General features: G+C 44.1%; 2 protein-coding genes across 2 annotated transcripts in view; both read right to left on the bottom strand.

Annotated features, from left to right (window-relative positions):
* The window catches only part of IGSF5 (immunoglobulin superfamily member 5), a 46,826-nt gene extending 34,954 nt beyond the window's left edge, over positions 1-11,872 (bottom strand). The window contains exons 1-4 of the mRNA XM_066621986.1: positions 11,811-11,872; positions 8,254-8,345; positions 7,341-7,420; positions 1,458-1,775 (exon numbers count right to left, since the gene is read on the bottom strand). Of these exons, the coding sequence (XP_066478083.1) occupies positions 1,458-1,775; positions 7,341-7,398 (376 nt within the window). The 5' untranslated portion in view covers positions 7,399-7,420; positions 8,254-8,345; positions 11,811-11,872. The remainder of the gene's footprint in view (positions 1-1,457; positions 1,776-7,340; positions 7,421-8,253; positions 8,346-11,810) is intronic.
* Positions 11,873-16,905: 5,033 nt separating this feature from the next.
* On the bottom strand, positions 16,906-20,458 carry B3GALT5 (beta-1,3-galactosyltransferase 5). Its single transcript, XM_066621906.1, has 2 exons — positions 20,401-20,458; positions 16,906-18,116 (listed from the first exon to the last, which is right to left on the bottom strand). Exons 1-2 carry the CDS (start codon positions 20,422-20,424, stop codon positions 17,160-17,162), a joined length of 981 nt encoding a protein of 326 aa, XP_066478003.1. The 5' UTR covers positions 20,425-20,458; the 3' UTR covers positions 16,906-17,159.
* Between the last annotated feature and the right edge of the window lie 3,864 nt (positions 20,459-24,322).

Genomic DNA, 24,322 nt, shown 5'->3' with positions numbered 1-24,322 from the left:
ACAAATAATTCAATAAGGGGAAGCCATCCTTGTTTCACCAAGTGAATTTTCTCTGTAGCCTGCCTGCAATAACCCCCCCCCCAAAAAAAAAAAATCAATGAGATTTTCAGCCCTCCGTAGTGCCCAGTTCAGTGTAAGTTCTTATATTTCAAGCGTAGCACTATCAGGACCCACCTGGCTTTACATGTCTAAAAATAAATAAAAATGGATCTTACCAGCTGAAGCCTCCGTTTTATTCTTTGGTGGGGGCTGCCCTCTGGAGCATTTATTGAGCTCCACTTTCATCAGATTGGGACCATGCAGCTAGCCTTGCATTCCCCTTTGCCTGACTTGACCTGGAGCCAAGGCACGTTTGCTTACTTGCAAGTAAACGCGACTGTGTGGCTTACTTTCACTTTTCATAGGGCTCAATACATTTGTCTGCTTGGAGGGAGGGACCTCCTTCTTGGGTGTTTTTTGAGGGTTGCTTTCATTGGATAGGAACCATTCTAGTGTCATTGGATTCCTCTCAGCCTGCCCTTTCCGACGGAATTAGGCAAGTTTGCCTACTCATGAGTAAATGTGCAATAAGGCTCAGTTTCATTCTCCATAGGGTTTCATGCATTTTTTGTTTCCAATATTTCGGCCATAACTTTTGATGAAAAGGAGATATTTCACTCCGGTTTTTTCAATTGCATTCAGCAGGAAATTCAGCATCAAACAGTAATAGCATGATGGGGTTATTCCTAACCTCCGTGATGTTAGTGATGTTGGGTCATTTGTGGTGTCACCCCCCCCCCCAAGGCTGGTACCTGGGGTGGACCGTCCTCCTGCCCCTCGCTAGCTACGCCACTGGCACAGGGTGACCAGATACAATGGAGGACACAGGGCCTACACCTTTGTCCAGTATATAGAAGAGGGCATTTTGGCAGGTGCAGCTCTTAAAACCCTTTCATGTTGAGCTGCACCTGTCAAAATTCCCTCTTCTATACAAAGGTTAAAGGTGTAGGTATTCTGTCCTCCACTGTATCTGGTCACCCTGATTGTGCAGTTAGGCTGTAATCCTATCCACACTTACCTGGGAATAAGCTCCATTGTTTCTAATGGAACTTACTTCTAACCACACATGCATAGGATTGGGCTGCCAGAGTGCAATCCTAACCCACTTTCCAGCAGCTCTGAGGTAAGGGAACAAACATTGCCTTACTTTAAGGAGGCCTCCATGAGTGCCACCCAGCTGCAGGATGCAGCACACATCCCATTGGCACAGCCATACCAGTGCTGGAAATTTGGTTAGGATTTGGGCCCTAGTGTGTTAATCAAGGTTAGCTAAATACTACTGCAGTGTACATGTCACTGTTCTTATCTTTTAAAGTTCTGAGAAAGAACATGCAAACATAAATAGGAAATCATTCTTCCAAGGAGCCTAATGTTTAAGTAAATAAATAAACTGAATAAGGATGGAAAGGGATACACACCTTGAACAGAAAGAAAGGCAGATTCACTTGCATCGTTCTGGAGGCTGCATGTTATTTGTCCAGAATCACTCAGCTGGACATCATCGATCATCAGTTCTGAGGTAAACTCAGTGCTGGAAGTGTGACCTGTCTGAGTGTATCTGAGATCTGTTTGAATGGGTACTCCAGAACTCAGGACAGACAGCTTAGGCTGCCCATTTAAAAGCCATATTAATATTTTCCATCCCTCTGATACTGTGCAGCTGAATCGAGCCACTGAACCAACTAGCACTGTTGCATTTCTGGGACCTTCTATGATGGAATAGCCAAACCCAGGACCTGAAATGCAAAACAAGTAGGAATTAAAACACAACCAACACCCATGCCAACAAAGCTGTCTCTAGCTTATCGTGCACAATCTTCATGATAACAGTTGTAAAATAAATGTACATAGGCCTGACATCACCCTTCTGCATAAATGCGATATCACATCACAAGGAATTATTATTTACTCACAGCCCAATCTAATAATCAGCCAGCCTGTGGAGTGTGGGGTGCTGAGGCAACCTCTGCTGTATCCCACAGGCTGGCTGGGGCCCAGGCAGCAGCTAAGAGGTAGGTAATGTTTTACTTACCTCCTCTGCTGCTCTCAGTACTTACCTCCTCTGCTGCTCTCAGGTCTCCATTGGGCCTACCCAGACTGACGCCAGCTCTTTTGCTAGCATAAGTTTGGTAGGTCCAAGGGGGCGTACTGAGCCTGGGCTGGGGGCTCCTAATCTTGCAGACATTGTTGCTGCTGATATCTGCCCTTGACCAGCTCTGGCCCACTCCCTGACCCGATGCACCCCTGCCACCAACTTACCTAGTGCGGTGGAGGTTCTGCAGGCCACTATTGCCCACGCCTGGTCTCCCAGTCTGTGTGCTGGGGGTAGCTCTGTGGAGCTGATGCTGTGTCAGCGGCCCAGGGGATGCAATGGCAGATCATGAGATCTGTCAGCGTATCCCACCCAGAGGATTGGGCCATTAGTTGTATAATAAAAGTATTTATATGCACCTTTCTCTCCAATCAGGGAGACCTCAGGCAGCTCATAAATCCAAAGAATAAAATAGAAAACAAAGCATCAAAAACAAAAACACAGCACCAACAAAAACCATCAAGAAAAAGAGCTCAGCTTAAATAATATGCCTTGCAATACAGAAATGTTTTTGCATACCTGCAAAACACTAGTAGTGTGGAAGTCATACAGATGTTTTCTGGCAAGATGTTTAATATGGTGGGTGCCACAACAGAGTAGGTCCTGCCACATGTTACTGCCAGCTGTGTATCCACAAATGACAGCACTCAGAGATGGAACAAACCTAAATAGTTTGAACTCTTATTGCCTCCTCTCTTGTGTGCCTCCCTATACATTTTTCAACCCAATCCTAAGCATGTCTACTCAGAAGTCAGTCCCATTATAGTCAATGGGGCTTACTCCCAGGAAAGTGTGGATAGGATTGCAGCCTTTATGATGAACTCAGACCTCACTCCAAGTGCCCTCAGAAGCATGAGGGGCATCCTCTAGGACTTTTCTGATGGTTGCACTGATCCTGTGGAATGTTCTCCCCACTGAGGTTCACTTGGCTTCTACCTTGCACTTCCTTAAAACCTGGCTATTACCCTCAGCTTTTGGTAGATGTGGATTGTAATAGTGCTGGGTTGTTGGGATGGTCTTCAATTTAGATTTATTGTTGTTGTTCACTTAATTTTTAGTACTGTTTGTTCTATTTTCTAAGCTGCCTTGGGTCGTCCCATGGTAGGAAAGGTGCAGTTAAAATGTTTATAAACAAATACATCTGCAACTCCAAAGCCTCCAAAGCTATGGCCTCCCATAGCAGTTTCAGGTACATATTAAAAAGCAGGGTGGACAAGACGGAACCCTGAGGGATTCCACAGGCCAAAGACCCAGGAGTTTACCTGCACCACCTTCAGAAATCTATGCTGTAGAATGGTGCAGAGTCAGCTAAAAACTAGCTCACTAAGACCTACTCCAGCAAGACATTCCAGAAGTGATGGATTCATTAACTTGTCGAGTATACTGGCAACACAAATCAATGCCGGACACTGTAAGTGAGGCCGACACAACTTGGCTGACAGTATCCCTGTCAGTATCAGTAAGAAAAGTAAGCAATCATTTTATACTGTACAGCTGCACAGTGCTTGGAAACAAAAAGGGGTCTGTCCTTAGTGTGAGTCACAGAGCACACAAGCAAGCCACACACTGCATTCTCATGTGCCCTGGTGCGTTGCTAGAAAAGGTCACTTGGGCTTCAAAACTCCGCAAGTAAACAGCAGAAAGGGAAAGAGAGTTATGCCAGGTGACAAACAGAAAAGAAGATCACAGATACCTGTTGATTCAAGCAATACATAAATTCCCAAGGCATTTTGAAATAAATCTTTGTTAAGGACATAGTCAATTTCTTCATGAAGCAGCTCAATAAAACTGCAGCTCAATAACAGTGACCTCTAACAAATACTTACATTCCTTGAGACATATTAAATTGAAATGTGTTGTGTACACCAATCCTGGCAGCTGTCCTGCTTATGCAAAAGATTTGGCCTGCAGTCCTATAAACCAGAAGTTCCCAAATTCCTCCGAGACAGTAGGGAACCAGCTAAGTAGTGGCAGGGTGGAGTGGGAGCAGGGTGTGTGGCCCAATGGCATCACAGTAATCACGGCACTGTGAGGACCTAGGGACATTCTAACATACCTGGGGTCTCCTGAAGCTTCTTTGAGAGTCCTGGAGGTTCACAGCCTCCTCTGCGAGCCTCTGCATAGCTGCCCTGAGCTACAATTGGTGATCGGAGCTGACTTCCAGTTTGCAATAGGTAGAGGCTTGCAGAGGGGGCTGTGATCCTCTAGGACCCTCAAAGAGGCTTCAGGAGTCCCCTAGGTACATTAAAATGCTCTTGGGTTCACTGTGATTGCTGCAGCACCATTGGGGACCCATTCCTGGGTCACTCCCCTTAAGGGGGAATGGCCCATTTCCTGTTCCCCTGGTGGGTCACAATCTACCAGTTTGGGAACCGCTGCTATAAACAATTACCTGGAAGTAGACATACCTAGGATTGTGCTGTTAGTGTCCCTTCCCCCAATGTTTTTTTTCATTGGCTTTTCTGTTCCAGGTGTTACTGTGTAGCACGTATTTACCTCCTAAAACAGAATAATTCCTACTAACGTGTATGGTGCTAAACTTACGTAACAAGATATTCATTATTTGTTTCTCTAGTATGAAAATGTATTCATCTGAAGCAGAAGTTGCTGATGGAAGAGAGAACACAAAGATAACAGTAAGTTTTTCACAAGTTGCACATGCCAGTTTGTGCCTTACTTGCACCCCAAGTACGAAAGGGGGACTAGTGGGAGGAGGGTGAATGAGAGGAAATTCTGCATGTGAGAGAAGCATCCATATGTGGGGGGCAGTAAACAGGGCTCTGGAGTGGGGCCAAGGAGACTTGTCTGTTCAAGCTATTGAATTGCTGTGTCACTCCTTTCTCTCTGCATAAGACTAAAAAGTGTCATTCCCCTACAAAAATGGCAGGAAAAATAAATGAAAATACAGAAATAGCATTAATGAAAATATAATAGGAAAATGACACTAGGTAACTTCTGAAATATGAAAGAGTAGACAATGAAAAATAGTTGTTGAAGTCAAAAACTTGTTTTCTTCTCTATAAACAGCACGTGTCATCCTTCTGTTCCCTTTTGGAAATTGTTTTTACTGAACTCCTCTGAACAAATTTCACACCAGCAGGGCACTACATTTCCTGAGAAGAAATGCTTCCCAAACCTTTGGTGTATAAGTAATAATTGTTTAATTTCACAACATTGCCTGACGGACCTTGGAATTCCAGTTCACAGTCTTCCCAATTGCTGGCCCACTCAGATTTTAAAAGAACCACAGAAACAAAACTGTAAACATGAGTTCAAACTTTGTCTATGAACTGTTGTAGCACCTTAGGAAGGTCTGCCTTTGACTTTAAATCTGCTCCATTGTAAATGTTTAGGACATGTTTGCTTTTTCTCAGCTCGTCCTGGACGACTTGCAACATACCGCTCTGCAAGAGTTAACTTTTCAAAGCTTTGTGTTCAGTGTAGCTGATTGATCAGAAGTGACTTTAATTTCTTATGCTGACAAAACTGGGCTTAAGAAGTAATTGCCAGAAAATGCATGAGTTCTCCAGAGCTAAAAATTGCACAACAGTCTAAATACTGTGTAGGTTCATTTGAACAACATATACAAGTAGGTAAGCGTTATAAAGTAATATAAAACGAAAAATGAAACTGAGTCCAGAATTCTTCTTGGCAATTTTAATCCATTGCTAATGACTGCTCTTTAGGTATATCAGTATTATAAATGAAGATTACTAGTTTCTTTCCATCTTATTATAAATATGAACCAAAAGTAAAATATAAAATAATTCAGTACTGAAACAACAGCTACTTTAGCATCTCCACATGATTCCATAAGTCTGTGGGATGTAGTGACCTGTGGAACAAATGCTTAATTTCAAACAGATGTAAAGGAATAAGTAATTTGTTATACTAATATAGTGTTGAGACCTATGCAATCAAATTGCATTTTAATGTTCATTGGAAATAATTAAACATTAAGTTTCTGTTCCCCCAAAGATGGGTCAGAAATGTATGCATGCCCACAGACACGTACAGACATGCAAGAGACATACTCACACTGGAACAGACAACAAATACGTCACCTACTTCCTTGTGTTAGGATGGTTGCTACATCTCACTGAATAATTTTGGAAGCCTTCCACTTTAAAAATACACAGTCTATAGCATTAAGAAGAATATCTTTTTTTTAAAAAACACACCTGGAGAAGCCAAAGTGTGATAATGTAGGTGACTTCAGATGAACAAAGTGATATTTCTCTTTCAAGGCATTTGTTATTACATTTATATTCTCCTTTTCTGCCAAACTAAAGGTGGAGTTTATGAGATTATAACAAATCCAGGTATTGACTGAGTCTCAAATCCTATCCAATTTTCCAGCACCAGTGCAGCCCCAAAGTAAAGGAACAAATGTCCCCATACCTTGAAGAGGCCTCTGTGACTGCTCCCCAACTGCAAGATGCAGCACACGCCCCATTGGCATGACTGCCAGTATTGGCATGACTGCACCGGACCTGGAAAATTAAATAGGATTGGGCCCTAAACCTGCTTAGGTTTAGTAAAGCTGACTAAAGACCCTGCTTAGCTTAAGCCAGGTTGCTAGATCAGGTATCTGTAGACCACAGATTTGTATATGGGCTAGTAATGATTCAGAAATAATCACCATGGAACCAGCATCCTCAATCAAGTAAAAGCTCTAAGAAATTCATTCTAGAAACAGAAAATAAAGGAAACGTTTGAATTTATTGTGCCATTTACAAGCACTTTTTTTAAAACTGCAGAGGCTTATGTTTTTATACTCATGAAGTATAAAATGAAGGGTAATGGCTTGTATCTCTGCAATAAAACCTACCAAGTATGAGATCAAGTCTATGATTGTCATTAAAACTCAGCTGGACAACTCAATCCGTCTTAAACCCTGCACAGCAATGCTGCAGCACCGGTGTGGCCTCTGCTGCATCCTATGGGGGAGTCTTGGCTGCTGGAGGTCTCATTAAAATGACAAATTTACCACATACACAATGAAAAAAAATTAAAACTGCGCATTGCATAAGAGGAACCCCAACCCACATAAATAATGTCTAGGTCATTGTCTTTCCCAAGGCAGCCTAAAAGACTATAAGTAGTTCACATTACATTAAGGCTACAGTCCTCTGCAAATATATTTTCATGCCTTTTTGAAGGCATGATATTGAACTCAGTTGGCTTGGCCAATCAGAGAAGTGCATACCTGTTAAAAAGGCCAAGAGACTCAAAATCACCCAAATCCATTCCTTTTGTCTATCCATTTGACATCTCCTTCCCTTGAATCTGAAAGAAAAGAACATTGACAAGTGCATGGCTGTAGCCCATGCAATGGGGCAGTCCAAACTCATTTGCCACTTGAAATTGCAACTGATATGCCACTCCACACCCCAAGTTGTACCCTCCCACCTCCTGCCAGCATATTCATGCACGTAGCATGCACACATGATCCCCCTTCCCTGCTACCAGGTTCCCTAGCACCAGGCAGTGCCTGAATGTGAGCATTGACTCATGTGGTCTGAGAAATGCCTTACCTTTTTAGCTGAAGGTCACTGTTTAAAATCCTGCAATGTTCCTTACAGGGAAGAGAATTTATTCCTTGCCAGTTCTTTCAGACAAACCACCTACATAACACCTAATCACATACTCATTATCTGTTTGATTTCTCTTTACAATTCAGTGGGAGGGTCCTAAAGAAAACAATTCAGGCCTTCTTTGGGGTTCTGTGCTCTCGGTGACTCTGTTTGCAGTTAACTTTTTATCTAATAATGAGATAAGACTGGCCTCTTCAACCAATGCCTATGTTCTTGTTTTTAATCATTAACAAGTGCTGCTGAAGTCTGAAGGAAGTTCTGGAGGCAGATATAAAATGAACATCAGCTAAATATCCTTGGAATATGATGAAACCTGTTGCCTTGACTGAGCAATGCTCAGCACTTTAGCCAGGCCTTGAAAAGGCTCCAGCAAAAACAGACAGGTCTTCCTTTGCAGCACTTTCATGAACAGCAGGACATATTACTGCAAATTAATATTTCCTATTACTGCGTAGCTGTTTTGCCCACGCTGGCCCAAGGTGCCTGAGATGCCGGAGGTGTCATGCCAAATGCTGCTACACTTACCTGATGATGTGCCAGCCTCTGCTCCTCTCACTCTTCAATGATCTAGCTCAGCAATCGCCACATTCTTCTTTCACTCTGTCCCCTTATTTTTTCTAATCCAGGGAGTGGAAGGAGAAAGAATTAGCAAGTAGGGAGATGGGCGCCCCATCAATCTGCTTTTTGGGGTGGCGGGCAGCCCAATCCTGAGCTGCCTGGGGCTGCAGTGGTGCTGAAAATGGCTGCCGCTGCATCCTGCACGCTCCAGGCAGCTGCCAGTGGCTCCTCAGGAGAAGGGGACTTTTAGTTCCCCGCAATGGAACTACTTGATTCACCACCAACCCAAAGGTTGGTGTGAATCAAGAACCTTTGTGTCAGGCGGTGAGCCGGACACGGAAGTTCTGGATCCGGTGGAGAGAAAATCCCTCCCCCCAAAATGCCTCCTCCCCGCCCTCTGCCTGCCTCCCCCCTCCCCAGAATGCCTCCTCCCCGCCTGCCCCAACATCTCCACTTACCTCTCTGCTGCTCAGTGGTCTGCGCAACCGCCGAGCAGCAGAGCTCTGGTGGCTGCCCGGTGGTAGCCTAACGCCAGCCAGTGCTGGGCTACTAGCAGCGCTTGCCTGGCTGTAGGGCCCGCATGGCGGTAAGCCAGGGTGCACTGTTCGGGATTGGACCCTGCTTCATTTAGCCTCATGGATTGGCCGGCCCTGTCAGCAGTGAACAAAGGCACAGGGCCTCTGTTAGAAAAACAGAGGGGCAGGTTCAGGGGCAGAAAAACATGAATGGTAGCAATTCTTTCCTTTCCCTCCCTGCCTAAGGGGAATGGCACTAACCCTGAGGGGGAATCAGTCCCTCAGTATGCTTCAGGTCTTCACTGTACTTGCTTCTCTGCAGCTCATTGGGGACGAATGTAGTGAGGAAAGCTTTGGAGCAGATCAAGGGAGTGTATGTTTGAATGCTGCTGGGGTTTACCCAGGGGCTAGGAGACAAATGTCCCCTTACCCCGAGGAGATCTCCAGGAGCCAAAAATCCCCTGCAGGATGCAGTGGAAACCTCACTGGCACCACTGCATTGTCATGCAGGGGTTTAGGTAGGATTTAGCAGTAAGACTTGGTCTTAATATACTTTGAGCCCAATGCTGTCCTCTTCACATACACACACCCCAGCTAATTCAGCTGCACCAGCAGTGGGGAGTGACCCAAGATCAAATGGGAGGTAAGTAAAAAACATGTGGTGTTGGAGAAGACTCTTGAATGTTCCCTGATCTGCAAAGAGATCAAATCAGTCAATCCTACATGAAATCAACCCTGAATGTTCATTGGAAGGACAGGTGCTGAAGCTGAAGCTTAAATACTTTGGTCATCTCATGAGAAGGGAGGACTCTTTAGAAAAGACCCTGATGCTGGGAAAAATTGAAGGCAAAAGGAGAATAGAAAGGCAGAGGATGAGATGGTTAGATAGTGTCATGGAGGCAATGAACATGAATTGGGGCACACTCCGGACGTTAGTGGTAGACAGGGGGGCCTGGCATACTGTGGTCCACGGGGTCATGAAGAGGCGGATACAACTTAATGACTGAACAGCAACAGCAACAACAACAAAAAACATGTATAGTATACTTGCATCCCAGAGAGTGCTGAGGCTGCCTATAGGTCTCTTTGGACATACACCATCACTTTTGGTGGTGTTTGTCTATGGAAGAAAAGGGGTGGGGAGCTTCACTCCAGAGGAGATAGGATCCGGTGCCCACCATCACCACCAGATCCACCTCTCCCATCGCCTCCCTGCTGCCTGTTCCTCTGCCCTCCTCACCCAGTTATGTCCCCAGGCCTCTCCTCCCTGCCCACCCCTTGCCTCCACCGCTGACTTACTGAGAGCAGCAAGATCCAATGGTGGAGCTGCAGTGCTGCTGCCTCTTGCAGCAGTGTGCATACAAAATGACCACTGATGGAGCAGTGCATGCATCATTGGCAACCATTTTGCAACAGTGGAAGTCTCTTCTGTTGTTGCAACATGCTCCACCTGGCAGCACCGGGCTGTAAGTTTTCTCCAGTCATAGCAGTTTGGCCGTAGGATTGCAAAGTATGTCTCAGGAGAAAGTGAATCACAGTGCTGAGACTGCTCTTTCTTTGCCCCACATATCACAGATCACCAGCTGGGCCTTTGTTTGACCAAACTAAGATGACACAGTACAAGTATTACTAGGAATGGTGGATTCCTACTTCAATCCCTGTCGGGCAGGTTCAAAAGATTTCCATTGTTCCCTCTGAAAACAGACATGTCCTTTTGACAGAATAGGCAGATTGTGATAGAATTGGACAGAGCGAATCATATAAAACACAAGTTATGGCCAATGACGCAGGGAAAACAAAGACCTGTCTCTTCAAGATCATCAGAAAAACAGGAAGATAAATACTCATTCTTGAAAATGTATCAGCTATTCCAGCCTCTACCAGTGCTATATATCAAGCTAAATTTAACAAGCTCTGTCAGTTTCTATTACTAGGTAGTTTAATGGTAAGGGATACCATTCACAGTTTCCAATGGAAACAGTTCTGCTCATGTTTATCATCACACCTTCCTGTGGTGCTTTGATCTTTGCACTGATTCATACTTATATTAAGATCTGAGGTCTGACTAAGGGCGCAATTCTAGAATGGACCTGGGCTGACACAAGTCCCTTGTGCCGGCCTGGGAGTTTCACAACAGTGCCATAAAGCACTTTTGCGCCACTCGTTGGGGAGATGGGTTGGTACACACACATGTGCCAGCCTCCCCATGCTGCCACAGGCTCCAGAAAGAAGGTGAATTGTGTCGGCCGACGCAGGGGTCTGGGGGGGGCGTCAGGAGGGCAGGGAGGAGGCAAGAGGTAGGTGTTTCAGGACAGGCAGCAGGCAGGACCGTGGGCTGGCGGGCAGGAAACGGGAGGCAGGACCAGGACCTGGCAGTTATACCGGATTCTGACCCTGTTCTTGGATAGCCCAGGGCAGTCCTGGGCTGCTCCAATTTGTGCCACCTCATCAGGAAGCAGAAATGTTTCCCTTGCCTCAGGCTGGCCTGCAGTTAGCCCCAAAATTGTGCTGGATACAGCGCGGGCCTGCCTGTTTCCAGCGCAAGTTAGGATTGTGCTCTAAATTACTTATATAAATATAATCACCATCCACATAGCTCTTGCTGTCGTAATACAAGCACTTGCTGGGCAGGATGGTGGGAAGGGAATGTCACATTATTCTGGCAACTCAAGGTTGTGCATTGTGTCTAGGAATGCCAATTCTCCAGCTGCAAGGGAAGCATCATCTTGAAAGAATCCCTGACCCAACAAGGAGAAGAAGGAAAGCCCCAGTCTAGTACTGAATCACTACAGTGAGGTCTAAAGTATCTAGACAACCCCATTGTGAGACAGCACCTGATTTGTGCAAAATTATTCGCTTTGCTGCCTCATGTTTGGGATCCCCTATTCAAATCACCACCATTCTTGTTTCCCCTCTTTAATCAAGATGCCCACATGTGAAAATTCCCCAGTATCCTTTCAGGAAGCGTTTGGGTCGGTGGGCACTGCACATTAACATGGACCTGCATACCATTTTCCCTCCTGCAGTCTACCACAGTTTCAGAAATTTGAGTTCCACAGTCTCTTCCACCCTGCAATCAGAAAAAGGGCAAAAACATATAAAAACCCTGGGCCTCAACACCTTGTGCTTTTTCCACTATCCATTGTTTGATCCCTGATTCTTCCTATTACCCTACCTTGTTGTTAGTTTTTGGAAGTGTAACCCTCTGGTGGTGCATCAATCACCCCCATTCCAGCCTCCATTAAAGCACTGCATAGTTGGGAATGAGCCATTGTTTGGAAAGTATAATTCCACCTCCCCCCTTATACATAACATAACAAAATATTGCCCAGGAGTAAATCCCATTTACAATCATTGTTAAAAGCATAAACATAGTAGCCTGTTCAAAGAACAGATCTGTAACATTTCCCCAAATGCAGTCACATACCATGGCAGAATCAAGTCTAATATATTTTAAAAAAAATACTGAAATGAATGGGGACCCACCTGAAATGGGCTTGTGACCCACCTAGTGGATCCCGACCCTCAGTTTGAGAAACACTGCAGTAGATGATATTTCATTTTACAAAGAAGTTTATTTGTACATTTTTGGAATAACAAATTTCAAGATTAGGTGAATCCTTACAATCTACTTATTACAGTTTTATTTACTTTTTGATTGTCATTAAGTTTTTCAGTTCAAGATCATTCAGATCTTGAATGAATTGATTAGTTAGATTGGTTTGAGGAGTGGGGAGTGGGCAGAACAGGACAGGGAGGGGGAGGAACTGGTGAGGAGGGGTGATGAATCTTGTATAGGTCAATCGTGCTTTGAGTCCCGGGTGGCCAGATTTGTTCTCTAGCAATGTGGCTATGCAAGCTCTTCTAGAAAGATATTTGTAGTGCTTGCTTTCCACATTCATTTGACAATGGTCCTGCATTATAACTCACCACACACCTCCAATCCTTATTGCCTTCTTGCACAAACATTGTGACATTTATTTCAGTATATCTGCTTGAGACTGTTGTGTTTCTGCAGGGCTGAAATATGTCATGTTTTGTGCTGTTGTACTACCATAGTTGCTTACATTTTAGGAGAACAGCACATCTTTAACAGGTTTTTGGAGCCTTAAAATACTTGAATAATTTGGCACAATAGACTCCCCTTACTTTTATCCCAACTTCACCTTAATCACACTTTAAGTACACTTGAGACATGACAATGCTCAGTGCAAAACAAAGAGAAATATAATTTCTCCCTTATATGAGCAAAAATAGCACAGCACAAGAAGGAGGCATCTATTGCACTTCCATACTGTCAATAATGCATTGTCACCCTTTCAGACAGAATACATATAAATGCTGGAAAACCTCAAAATGCCAAAGGACAACTATTAACTTCCTCCAACACAAGACAACATGATAGCTCATGAATTGCAACTGTTACATCTGTACTTCTCGTAGACCCAGGAGACTATTAAAAATTCATGAATATCATTGATTTCATAGTCCACTTATATGCACAATGAGCTTGATGGACCTGACGAGGCCCCAGTGCACCCTTATTACTAGTGTAAAAAGTAAAGTATAAGGAGCTATGTTAGTGGTATTTATTATTCATAAACATCAGTAGCAGATTGATAATTAGAATCTCAGGGCCAAATCCTGAGCTCAGGCAGCACCAGCTGAACTCTAGGGCATTTATGGCACCCAGTGAGTAAGGAGCTTCAGTGCTGGGCACATGCCAGTTAGGCACCGGGCCCAGTGCCGGCAGGAAAAGGTTGTGCTGGGGAAAGTGCAACTGCCCGGTGGCAGTGTAGCCTCTGGGGGGTAGAGGGAGGGTGGAACAAGGGTGGAGGGAGGGTGGGGTAGGGGGAGGAACCCGGGCAGGATCCGAGCTCTGCTATATCCTGAATTCCGTATTGGGCCACAAGGGCCGACATGGGGGTCTCTCGAGTCTGAACTGACAAAATAGTCAGTGCAGACTTGAGAAGCCCCATTGTGGGGCTTGGGGCTTTCCTTGGGGGAAGGGGATGAAAGAGGAGACCTCCAGCTGCTTCCTGGCACCTGCTGGATATAGCAGTCGCCATTTTGGCACCACTGCTCCAGTGGGTGCCGGGAAGCTCAGGTTTAGGCCATCAGTCCTCTATAGAAGATGACCCTGAAAATGATATTGGTATGTACCACTTGTTGCAAGGTGCAAAAACCAAGATGTTACAAGAGATCTCAGATGTTGCACTGTAATCCCAGGTACCAAAGCAAACTCAGTGGACAGTGGTGATCAAATCGAGGCTTTTATTGTAAATCCATCAGCAAAAGATTGTAAATCCATCCACGTCTCCAAAGGAGACTGTGTAAACCCCAAAGGAGACTGCTTGCACCAGAAGTGGGGAGAAGAGAAGCCCCAAAGGAGACTGCTTGCACCAGAAGTGGGGAGAAGAGAAGCCCCAAAGGAGACTGCTTGCACCAGAAGTGGGGAGAAGAGAAGCCCCAAAGGAGACTGCTTGCACCAGAAGTGGGGAGAAGAGAAGCCCCAAAGGAGACTGCTTGCACCAGAAGTGGGAAGAAGAGAAGTGTGTAACGCCTCCTTTAGCTGACTTTTATTACAATCTGGGGTTCCCTCCTTGAAACACCAGAAGTGCAGAAGTGCTTGCACCAGAAGTGGGAAGAAGAGAAGTGTGTAACGCCTCCTTTAGCTGACTTTTATTACAATCTGGGGTTCCCTCCTTGAAACACATTTGGAGGCAATTCATTGGAGGGTTCAAAACATCCGTTGTTTTATAATAGGCCATCTCATAAATCTATCATATACAATATACCCCCAGCAGTTAGCCAATGGCACTGCACACAAACCTGACCTCATCCATAACCATCGCATGATCCACTGTGGCCTTCATGTGCAGCCCATGAAATGCAACAAAATTGTTGCTAAACGGTTGCAAGCTCTGCTAAAACAACGAAACTGCTATCTTCTGCATTTTCTGTGGGAAGTTGACCTTTGCAATGTGTTAATCCGGAAGTGTTTTGATATCATGTCTCTTTAAACTCTAGAATGCTGTTAGTCCACTAAAACTCAGTTAAAATACTACTATTTGTTAGTCACACTTATGCGTACCCCAAAACTGATTCCAAAATGAAAAACAAGGAAATATAAAAAAAGCTAAGCTTACTAGTGTTCTTCTATGAGAGCTGGTGTGAATATGTGCTTTCTAGCATGTGTGTGCACAGCTTAGTGCTCTAAAAGTCTTCAAACTGGACGTTAAAGCAATGTTAAAACTTCAAGCCGAATTCAAACTGCTAGATTTTTTTTTCTGTGCTCTGAAGACAAAGACTTCATTCAAATGTATCAACATTGTTCTAAGAGAACATCTTGTGGAAGGCTGCCCAATCCCAGCCAAATGCTTGTGAGACTCAAGTTGAACTTGCTTGGACATTCAGAGAGAGAGATCAAAAACCATGCTGTTTTTACATTTCAGGTAAGCATTCTATACCATAACTAACAGTCCTTGATACCTTCCAACACACTGACAACTAAAAGGAAATCCATTGGGGCAGTGGAGACTTGCCCCAGGATAAGGGAACAAATCTGGAGGACCAATCCTATCCAAATTTCCAATGCTGATGCAGCCATGCCAAGTAGTGGTCTCCTCAAGGTAAGGCAACGTTTGTTCCCTTACCTTGGGGCTGCATTGTGGCTGCATCAGCACTGAAAAGTTGACAGGATTGGGCCCTGGGACAAATACTCATTGAAGAGTGGTAACATGTTGACAAAAAGCCTCCCTTTTTTTGAGACAGTCTGAAAGAATATATTTAAATGTGCATAATACGATTTCATTACATCTACAGCATAAGCTTTTCTCCATCCACAACTCTTTACATACCCATGAACATGATAATATATACACTCTCTTGCTTTGAAGTAGGTTTTCTCTCCCTGAAAAGTGAACATGAAGTGCTGTGCGTGTAGGAGTTCGGGGTTGGTGGCATTATCTTAGTCCTGACCTCAGAAAGTTCTGGCAGGTAAGAGGATTTTCACCCTGGAAGATGATATGCAGGAGCAGTGGGAAAAGTTTGAAGAATGTCCTCTTTTTAAAAGTGTGCCTCCTCTTGAGAAGGATCAATGGATTTCTTAAAAATGCCCTAATGGTTGAAAAGTTAGCTCTAGCAGTTTTATACTATTTTTAGATTCCCTACCAATGCTTAATTTAAAATATAGACATCCATTTAATGTACTCTCATATGCAACATTTGTGCATAATCAATCTTAAAAAAAGTAGGAGTCTTGATAAAACAACCCTATGCATGTTTACTCAGAAGTAAGCCACACTGTTCAATGGGGTTTACCCCCTAGTCAGTGTGCTCAGGATTGCAACATAAGGCTGACTGAAATTTGGAAGTCATGGCATAACATATCTCACTGATTCCAAAAGTGCTCTGTCATGAGTAACTGACTTTCATTGTTCTCCACTGCTGGGCATTAACCAGCAATTTTAAGATCTCTTTTTTTCAATAGGACACTTAAGGACATACTTAAGGCTATCCATTAACATCAGTGTGACCCATCTAGCGCGGGTCCAAGTAGACCCCTCCATGCCATGAAAGCTTACTCCCAGGTAAGGAAAAAAAAATCCCTTACTCAGAGAAGACCTCTGCAACTGCCCTTCCATAGGGTGCAGCACAAGCCATTTCAGCATGGCTGCATAGGTGGATGGGGAGGGAGGATAGGATTGGGCTGCCAATGTTGTTGAATGCATCATTTCCTCTAATTCACTGCCTGATGTGACTAAGGCAATCTGATACACACTTTCTTGGGAGTATGCCCAATAACATTTTTTTCTGAGTAGATATGTATAGGATTGTGCTGTAAGTCAGTTAGGGTGCAATCCTAACCCCTTATGTCAGTGCTTTCCAGCACTGACATAAGGGCAATGCAGCTCTTATGTAAGGGAACAAACATTCCCTTACTTTGAGGAGGCCTCTGTGAGTGACACCCAACTGCAGGATGCAGCACATGTCCTATTGGCACTGCTATGCCAGTGCTGAAAAGCACTGACATAAGGGGTTAGGATTGTACCCTTAGTCTCATGGACGGACTAGCCCTGACTTGGGTAAAGGAAAAGCAGACTTCTTGTCCTGCATTCTGTAAAAAAAGCAAAATGCTGGCACCAGAATAGCAGACACATAACTGGAAGAAGTGAATGAGATTGTCAGTTTTTCAACTCGCAGCAGGCATTTCAAGGGGCACAGAGTCAGCATCCCTTGAACTACATGTATTATAATATCAGTACCTCATTGTAGATTATAAAATGCAGAACCTTACAATTTTGCTGTCTCGGTTTTGAGCACTGTTTCTAGATCTTATTTGAGAACTGAAATGTATCAGTCTCCTGGACATTCTTCATTCCTGGACCTCTCCAGTGCATTCCAAAAGGTCCGCAGCTCATTGGCCTTGACCTTATGGCATGTCACGATTTTCTTAAAGCGGCAGGTAGAAAAAGAGAGTCTTTCTGGAAAGAACGTCTGCTGTGAATGGAGTTCTTCCCATCTAATATTGAGCTCTGCAAGACACAGACCTATGAAAACATCCTCCAGCTTGATGAAGGGGACACTTTCAGAAATGTTATACACCTGATCAGCAACATCTGTGGAAATCACATAGCCAGTCCCTGAACAAAAAGGTGGGTACTTGCTTCCCGGGTATTCGTATTTACTCACATACCACTTATTAAATATATTCCGTACTGGATGGTCATTCTGTTTTAGATAACCCGTGAAGAACCTGGTACTCCTGTTTTTCTTTGCAAGGAGCTCAGTCAGGTAGAAGGTATTCACAAACATATCAGAGTCAGTTTTCATCACAAAGTTTGATTGTGGGCAGAATTTGTTAATCCATTCAATGCCCATCATGGTCTTTAATGTTAAATTGTAATAGTTATCTATAAAATCCTTCTGGATGATGTCTCCATATTTCCAGTGCTCATTAGTTATAGCAGTCTGGTCTTGCTGATTCAGAGTTGTTCCCAGGAGAAAATAGGTCACTGTGCGTTTGTTGGCTATTAATCTTTCTTTGCCCCATGTCTCCCGGATTGCCATTCGAGCCTTTGGTTGATCGTGAGCTGATGTTACAAGAATGACCAGGAATGGGGAGTTTGTACTGCAATCTGTATCTGGCCGATGCAGAAAATCCCCACCGACTCTCTTGAAGGGCCTGACTTCTCCTTCCATTTGACAGAAGATGCAACTTCCAGTAGGATTCAGCTTGATGAACAAACAGAAACTAAAGAAGACAAAAGCAGCCATGAAAACAAACGCTTTTCTTAGCTTCTTGGAAGCCATCTGAAAGAAAGGAAAGCAAATGCTAAATGAAACTTCTAGCACTGAATTTTCAAAAGGAGCAAACAGGGTGGGGAACAGACCACATGGCAACTCTTTAGCACTGGCAGATGGCAGCCAGCCACTAGAACCAACCCAAATGGTTCCTAGACAAAAAAAAAATACTGTATTACGATTAGAATGAGCAGAGCTCTGGTCTAGGATGATTGATTCCTCTTTCGAATAGAAGTCCTCATCCAGGGCAACAGTTTCAATTACAAGTTTGACATAAGAATTACATTTGTGATTTGTCTTTTGGAGTAGTTCTGGAAAAGTTACTTAAGGAGTGGATCCAAAGAATGACCAAACTTCTATCTGTACAAGGGGGATTTCCAGTGATCCCCCTTCCCTCTGCAGCCCACTGTGCCTCCCAAAAATCTGCTCTGGATTGTCCCAGAAGGAGCTGTGAGGGCTGCAGAGGAAAAGAGTGACTGATGGAAATTGCCTCTCTCCTCTCCACGCTTCCACAACAGAACTTCATCCACTCGTGCAAAATTTGTTCTTAGGATTCAGTTTCATATTTCTTTATCCAGCCCAGGGATGGCAAACCTATGGCACACGTGTCAAAGGTGATATGTTGGCATCCTTCAGTCTCGGAAGACTATGGTGTCGCGCTCTGAATGGTGGCTCTGGAACAGTGTCCTCTCCAGTACACGAAGCCTGAGTAATGTAGATATGGAGGATAGACTGTTTCCCATGCAGCAAATCCCCCCTCTCCACGTCACTGAAATGGTCCAATGGAAAGGCAGAAGCCAATACGGTTGGTTCCAGCGGCGTCGCAGGAGTTGCCAGAATGTGACTGTGTTCAGCCATGAATTGCCTCAGGGACTCCGGCTCCGGATTTTGCCTCGAGGTTGACTCCTGAAGCCTTTTCCATAACTGGATGTAGCCACAAGGCAGTGGAGGTTTGGGATCAGAGTTTTCCTTCTCTCAGATGAGCTGCCTTCCCAGGCTGATGAGCCCCATCTACCCGGTGGCTGTTTAGTCGCCTCTTACGACAAGTACAGCCAAACTGAGGGCCTATTCTTATCCCCGGCCCCCAGGGGAGATACACCATGAGGTTTTGGGGTATTCACCAACACCTGACAACAACTGAATTTGTTTTACTAGTATTTCATTTTTGTAGTTATTTGACATTTCTTTATATAAGACACAGAACCGCACATGATTGGACTGTATTTTTTAAAAATAAATGAATTTGTAAAGAACAGTTTCTCTTTTGTTTGTGGAGGGGGGTGACACGCCAGCAGATTCAAGTTAAACATTTTCAGAACTTTTGACACACCAAGCCCAAAAGGTTCACCATCACTGACCTAGGGCGCAATCCAAACCTTGTCTTCGGCCAACCCAAGTCCCTTGGGCCGGCCTTGGAGGGTTGCAAACGTGCTGTAAAGCATGTTTATGCCTCCTTGGGAGGAAGCCAGGCTGGCGCTCCCAGAAGCTCCTTGCGTCCGCTCCTTGCGTCGGCTCGCATGCCGCCGGGGAGGGAGGGAGGCATTCCTGGGCACGGGGAGGGAAGGCGATGGGCAGCCCCGGGGGGCGGGTGTGCTGGGAGCCTGAGGTGGGGCTGGGATCTGGCAGTTATGCCAGATCCAAACCCCCATCCCTGTGGAGAATGGAGCGGCTTCAAGCTGCTCCGCTCTCTTCAGACTTGTGCCACCTCAGGAGGTGTCACAAGTCCGAAGAGACCCAGCCCTTATCCGGGGTAAGGGGAAGAGTTTCCCCTTGCCTCTGGCTAAGCCACTGCTGGCCACAATCCTGTGCTAGATACAGCACAAGCCTCCTGGCTTGCGTGTTCTAGCACAAGTTAGGATTGCACCCCTAGCCTGTTTCCTGATATAGGAGGCTCTGTGTCCACACTCTGCATTTTGACATAGGAAGCTGAGTATATAGTTACCATTTGAAAAGGGAAAAAGTTAACCCCTTCACATAAAATGTTTGAAAACCAGCATTTCTCCCTTGTGTGTTAACTTCAGTTTTTCACAAGGGGACTATTTCATATGTATAGCTCCTTTTATGTAAATAAAGGAGTAGAGACACACATGCCCTTATTACCTCAAAAATAACAGAGGCATATGGTTTGGAATGGGTCTGAACGGGAGGGGGAGGGGCCGCTTGCTCACCGCAGTGTGGATCCCTGCAAAACTTAGTGCTTTGCACACCCTCTCTAGCTACACCACTGCATTCTTACAATCAAACCCTACTAGAGGTGAGCAAAATGGCCATGTTCCTCTGAAGACTCTCTTACCTTTAATAGATGGTTGCATTCCATGCTGAGAAAGGCAACTCTGGTCAGTTTCAGGGCAGCACCTGAATAAAAATCCAGAGCAAGAAATGTTTTAGTGAATTCCAAATAAAATTCTGCTCTATGTAGGTCCCTTCAGGGAGAAAGGCAGGATAGAAATATGGTAAATAAATAAAGACTGAAATCCTAAACATGCTTACCTGGTCGTAAGTCCCATTAAACTCAGTGGAACTTGCTTCTGAGTAGATATGCATAGTATTGCACTGAAAATGAAGGCATCAATTTGTACCTGCAGATGTGCTCTCAAAGGGGTACACACAATGTGGAAATGGGCAAGCGCCTTTCATGATGCCCTTTGTCAAAAAATGAAATTGATCAAGACAGCATATTTTCTAGGTTTTTATTTTTAGGTCCAATGATTTCGCCTCCTTTTCCTTGAATGATTCTAAGGTTCATTCTACATTCCAAGGTCAACGTTCTTTGGGGGAAAAGACTATTATTATAATCTGTAGAATGAGGCAGTGTGAAACTAGCTGTGCCCTGCCCAGCTTTGTAATGCAATTTTGTGCTTAATCTGCCCTCCACAACTGCTTGTGATATATTGTGGCAGTCAGGTATTTGGCAACGCCTCTTGTCTTTGCAGTCCTAGCAGAAAAAATAAAGAATGAATCAAGCCCTAACATGCCTACCATCTGGATGTTGGGCATGTTAAACTTTGAGAGCCAGCAAGGCATAGTGGTTAGAGCATGAACCCCAACTGAAGTTTCTGAACCTTCTTCAAGGGCAACTCCCAAGTAGAGTACACTGCAGTAGTCCAATCACAGTGTAACTAGAACATTGGCTACTGTGGCCAGATCTGCCTTTTTCAAGAAAGGACACAGCTGGTACAATTGCCAAAGCTGGACAAACATGCTGGGTAAAGGAACATGTTTGCCACCTGGAGGCTCCTTGGAAAAAGAATGGAATATAAATGCACTACATAAATATAGATTTGCAGAGACAATTCAGTGTTGCAGATTTTGCTATTTGTACCAGCTCTGCTAAATTTCAATGTAATTTAGATTTTTTGCGGCTTGCGGGTTTCAACAGAGCTGACTCAGCTTCCTCGAGCCAATTTTTTCCCCAAAAACTTCCTGAAAATACCTCAAGAAGGACGCAGTAGTCAACAGGCATTGCAGCCTCTTCTTAAATGCACAATTAGGGCAAGAGGTAAATGCCCAAAACACAAAGATCTCCTCCCCCCTCCCGTGTTTCTGGTTTTTGCAAAACAGAGAACGAGCAATTCCGAACTCCTTGTGAAATCCTACCACATATATTAGCATTTTGTTCATATCCTTGGTTGAGTCATCTGATTGCCTATGCATTATTTTCAGGAGCTGAATTCTTTTTTTTTACAAGAAACTCAGTAGTGCTGGTGTATTCATGGTAAAAATATATCTGGGTATAATCAAGTATTGCATTTAAAAAGCCGAATATTGTACATGTCAATCATAATTTTTTTTCTTTACTAGTGACATGTTCTTATGGAAGTTTTCTTCTTTAAAAATAGTGGCAGCCCACCTGGCAGTGTTCTATACTGTACTGTGGTAAGGGAGCCTCAGTGGGAATAGGATTGCTCCTCCTTCCTCACTGCGCCCTTGCTCTCACTACTGACTTTTTGTTCAAGTTGGGAGAGACACCTGCTGGAGACGGTCCAGGAGGATTCCTGCTACAGACGGTGGTCGGATGAGATAACCTTGTGGGCACCTTCCAATACTATGATTCTATATTATAAACTGGGGGTGGCTTGGCCTGTTTTGGCTAAGGTCCTCCTCATGGATAGCTATGGGTGCTTCTTGACTAGTTGTCCATCATGGACGACTGGCTACAAGGTTGCAAGTTCTCCCCAAAGCCCCCTTTTTGGGTGTTTGATGTGAGTGGTTGGCTACTGGTCACATGCTCTTGTAATGTTTGGTTTTTGATGAGTTTTGAGCTGCTGCTGCTTGCTCTGTTAGGTAACAGAGGTGGCAGGTGGCAGCTGGAGGACAACAGTTAAGGAGCTTTCTGCAGATGCTCCATTGTTTTGAGGATGCCCATTACAGGGAAAGCTCCAGCTGAGTGGCCAAGGTATGTGCAAGAACCTGGAGGGCAATGTTTGCAGCTACCATATTCAATAGGCTAATGGACACTCACTAATTAAGATAGCTGTGTTGATTTTTAAGAGTGGGCAATAATTTTTTTAATCCATATGCCATTCATTTTTGTTGTTTAAGTTCCCATTCATACCCTCATTATTCATTAAATTCGCATTCATTTCACCATGGATTCCCCCTCCCTGCCTCCATTTGCATTTCACCACCTGTTTTTGTAATGGAGCAGTGTGGTTCATACCAGTGCAGAGCAGTGAGCTTTATTTCTTTTTCTGAAACTTTTTTTAAAGTGCAAAAGGAGCAGCAGAGCTTATCCTGGCAGTTGCATTACCAAAAATGAATGGGGCTTGAATGAACCAAATGGATCATATGCCATTCAGCTCATTCAATAGGCTTTCGTTTCACAGTGAATGAAAATTGAACTGAATGAACTGCAGTTTGGTTTGATTTTCCATCCTTCGGCAAATGAATACACACCCTTCTTAATTTCAGCCTAATTAACCCAGTGCGTACATACTTTTGGAACTAAGCTCTACATCTCCATATAGCTGGGTGCAAACAGATGAAAACACTCTCTCATGAGGGAAGTCTGCTTTGCATGGAGTGCTAATCTTGTGCCTGTTCTGACAATGACAGTATTTTTCAAGGGCCCAAACTCTTCTAGAGGCATTGCATACCCTCACACACGCTAACACTAAACAGCATATTAGGTGCTTGATATATTTTCCAGATCTGTGAATACATGTCAAAGATAGATATTGCAGATACTATTAACGGGGAAAAAACATATTTTAAACACCTGCCAATATGCTAGAATGTTTCTATCTTGGTCACTCATCCTGTACAATTGAGGGCCCAATCCTATGCAACTTTCCAGTGGTGATGCAGCCATGACAATAGGGTGTACGCTCCATCTTGTGGTGGTGGAGGCAGTCACAGAAGCCTTCTCAAGGTAAGGGAATGTTGTTTCCTTTCCTTGGGTCTGCATTGCGGCTGCATTGGCACTGGAAAGTTGGATAGAATTGGGCCCTATGGCTGTGATTCTGTGTATAAAACCCTACATGCTCTCTCTTGCAGGGCAAACTTCAGCTTTGATGAAGTAGTTTTATAAAAAAAAACTGTGAGGGAGAAATGGTTATCCTCAGTGCTGTCATTCTGATCTGAACTGTTGCGTTCCAATGACATTTTGTTAAAAAAAAATTACAGGAGATCCTGTTCACATGTTTCCCACTTCACATCTAGTTTGGTCTTGCTTGAAAAAACAAAACCCATTGAACTCAATGATACTTACTTCTGAGTAAGCATGCGCATAATCGGACTGCATGTCAGTTTCTGTGAAATTGATCACTTGTCTGAACAGAGACATGCAGACTGAGGCTACTCTTGATTAGGGTACTCAGAATCAGGGTTCTTGTGCCTTTAATAAGAAAGGTTCAAGAGGAGAGATTGTTGGCAGTTGCTGCTTTTCTCTCCTTTGCAATACCATTTCATTTACGGGACCTAGACATAGTCATGGCACAGAATTCCCTGTCCTCTCATGTCTTTGCTTAGCCTAATCGTGGTCCAGCAAGAGAATGTTTGTAATTTTCTTTTGAAAAAGTTGAATTGGGCCTTTTCTTTCACTTTAGTTGACTGAAAGATGTCTGCATAATAACCTGAGTCCTCGTGCCTAATTAATTCTATTGATGAGCTTATAGGACTGAATGGCTTAGTTTTAAATAAACAAAAAGAGAATTATCTTACCTTCTTCTTCTGCAATTGCACCTCTCTGCTTTTCTAGCCATGCTGCATGAAAG

The sequence above is a fragment of the Tiliqua scincoides genome, chromosome 3 (assembly GCF_035046505.1).
Source record: "Tiliqua scincoides isolate rTilSci1 chromosome 3, rTilSci1.hap2, whole genome shotgun sequence".
Lineage (NCBI taxonomy): Eukaryota > Metazoa > Chordata > Lepidosauria > Squamata > Scincidae > Tiliqua > Tiliqua scincoides.
This window is presented reverse-complemented; position numbering and strand designations above follow the sequence as displayed.

What these genes read in the sequence shown, in the direction of transcription:
- B3GALT5 (XM_066621906.1), bottom strand. Translation starts at nt 20,424, where the DNA reads ATGGAATGCAACCATCTATTAAAG. An exon ending in AATGCAACCATCTATTAAAG is followed by an intron (nt 18,117 to 20,400) that starts GTAAGAGAGTCT and finishes CCTTTCTTTCAG; the next exon opens with ATGGCTTCCAAGAAGCTAAG.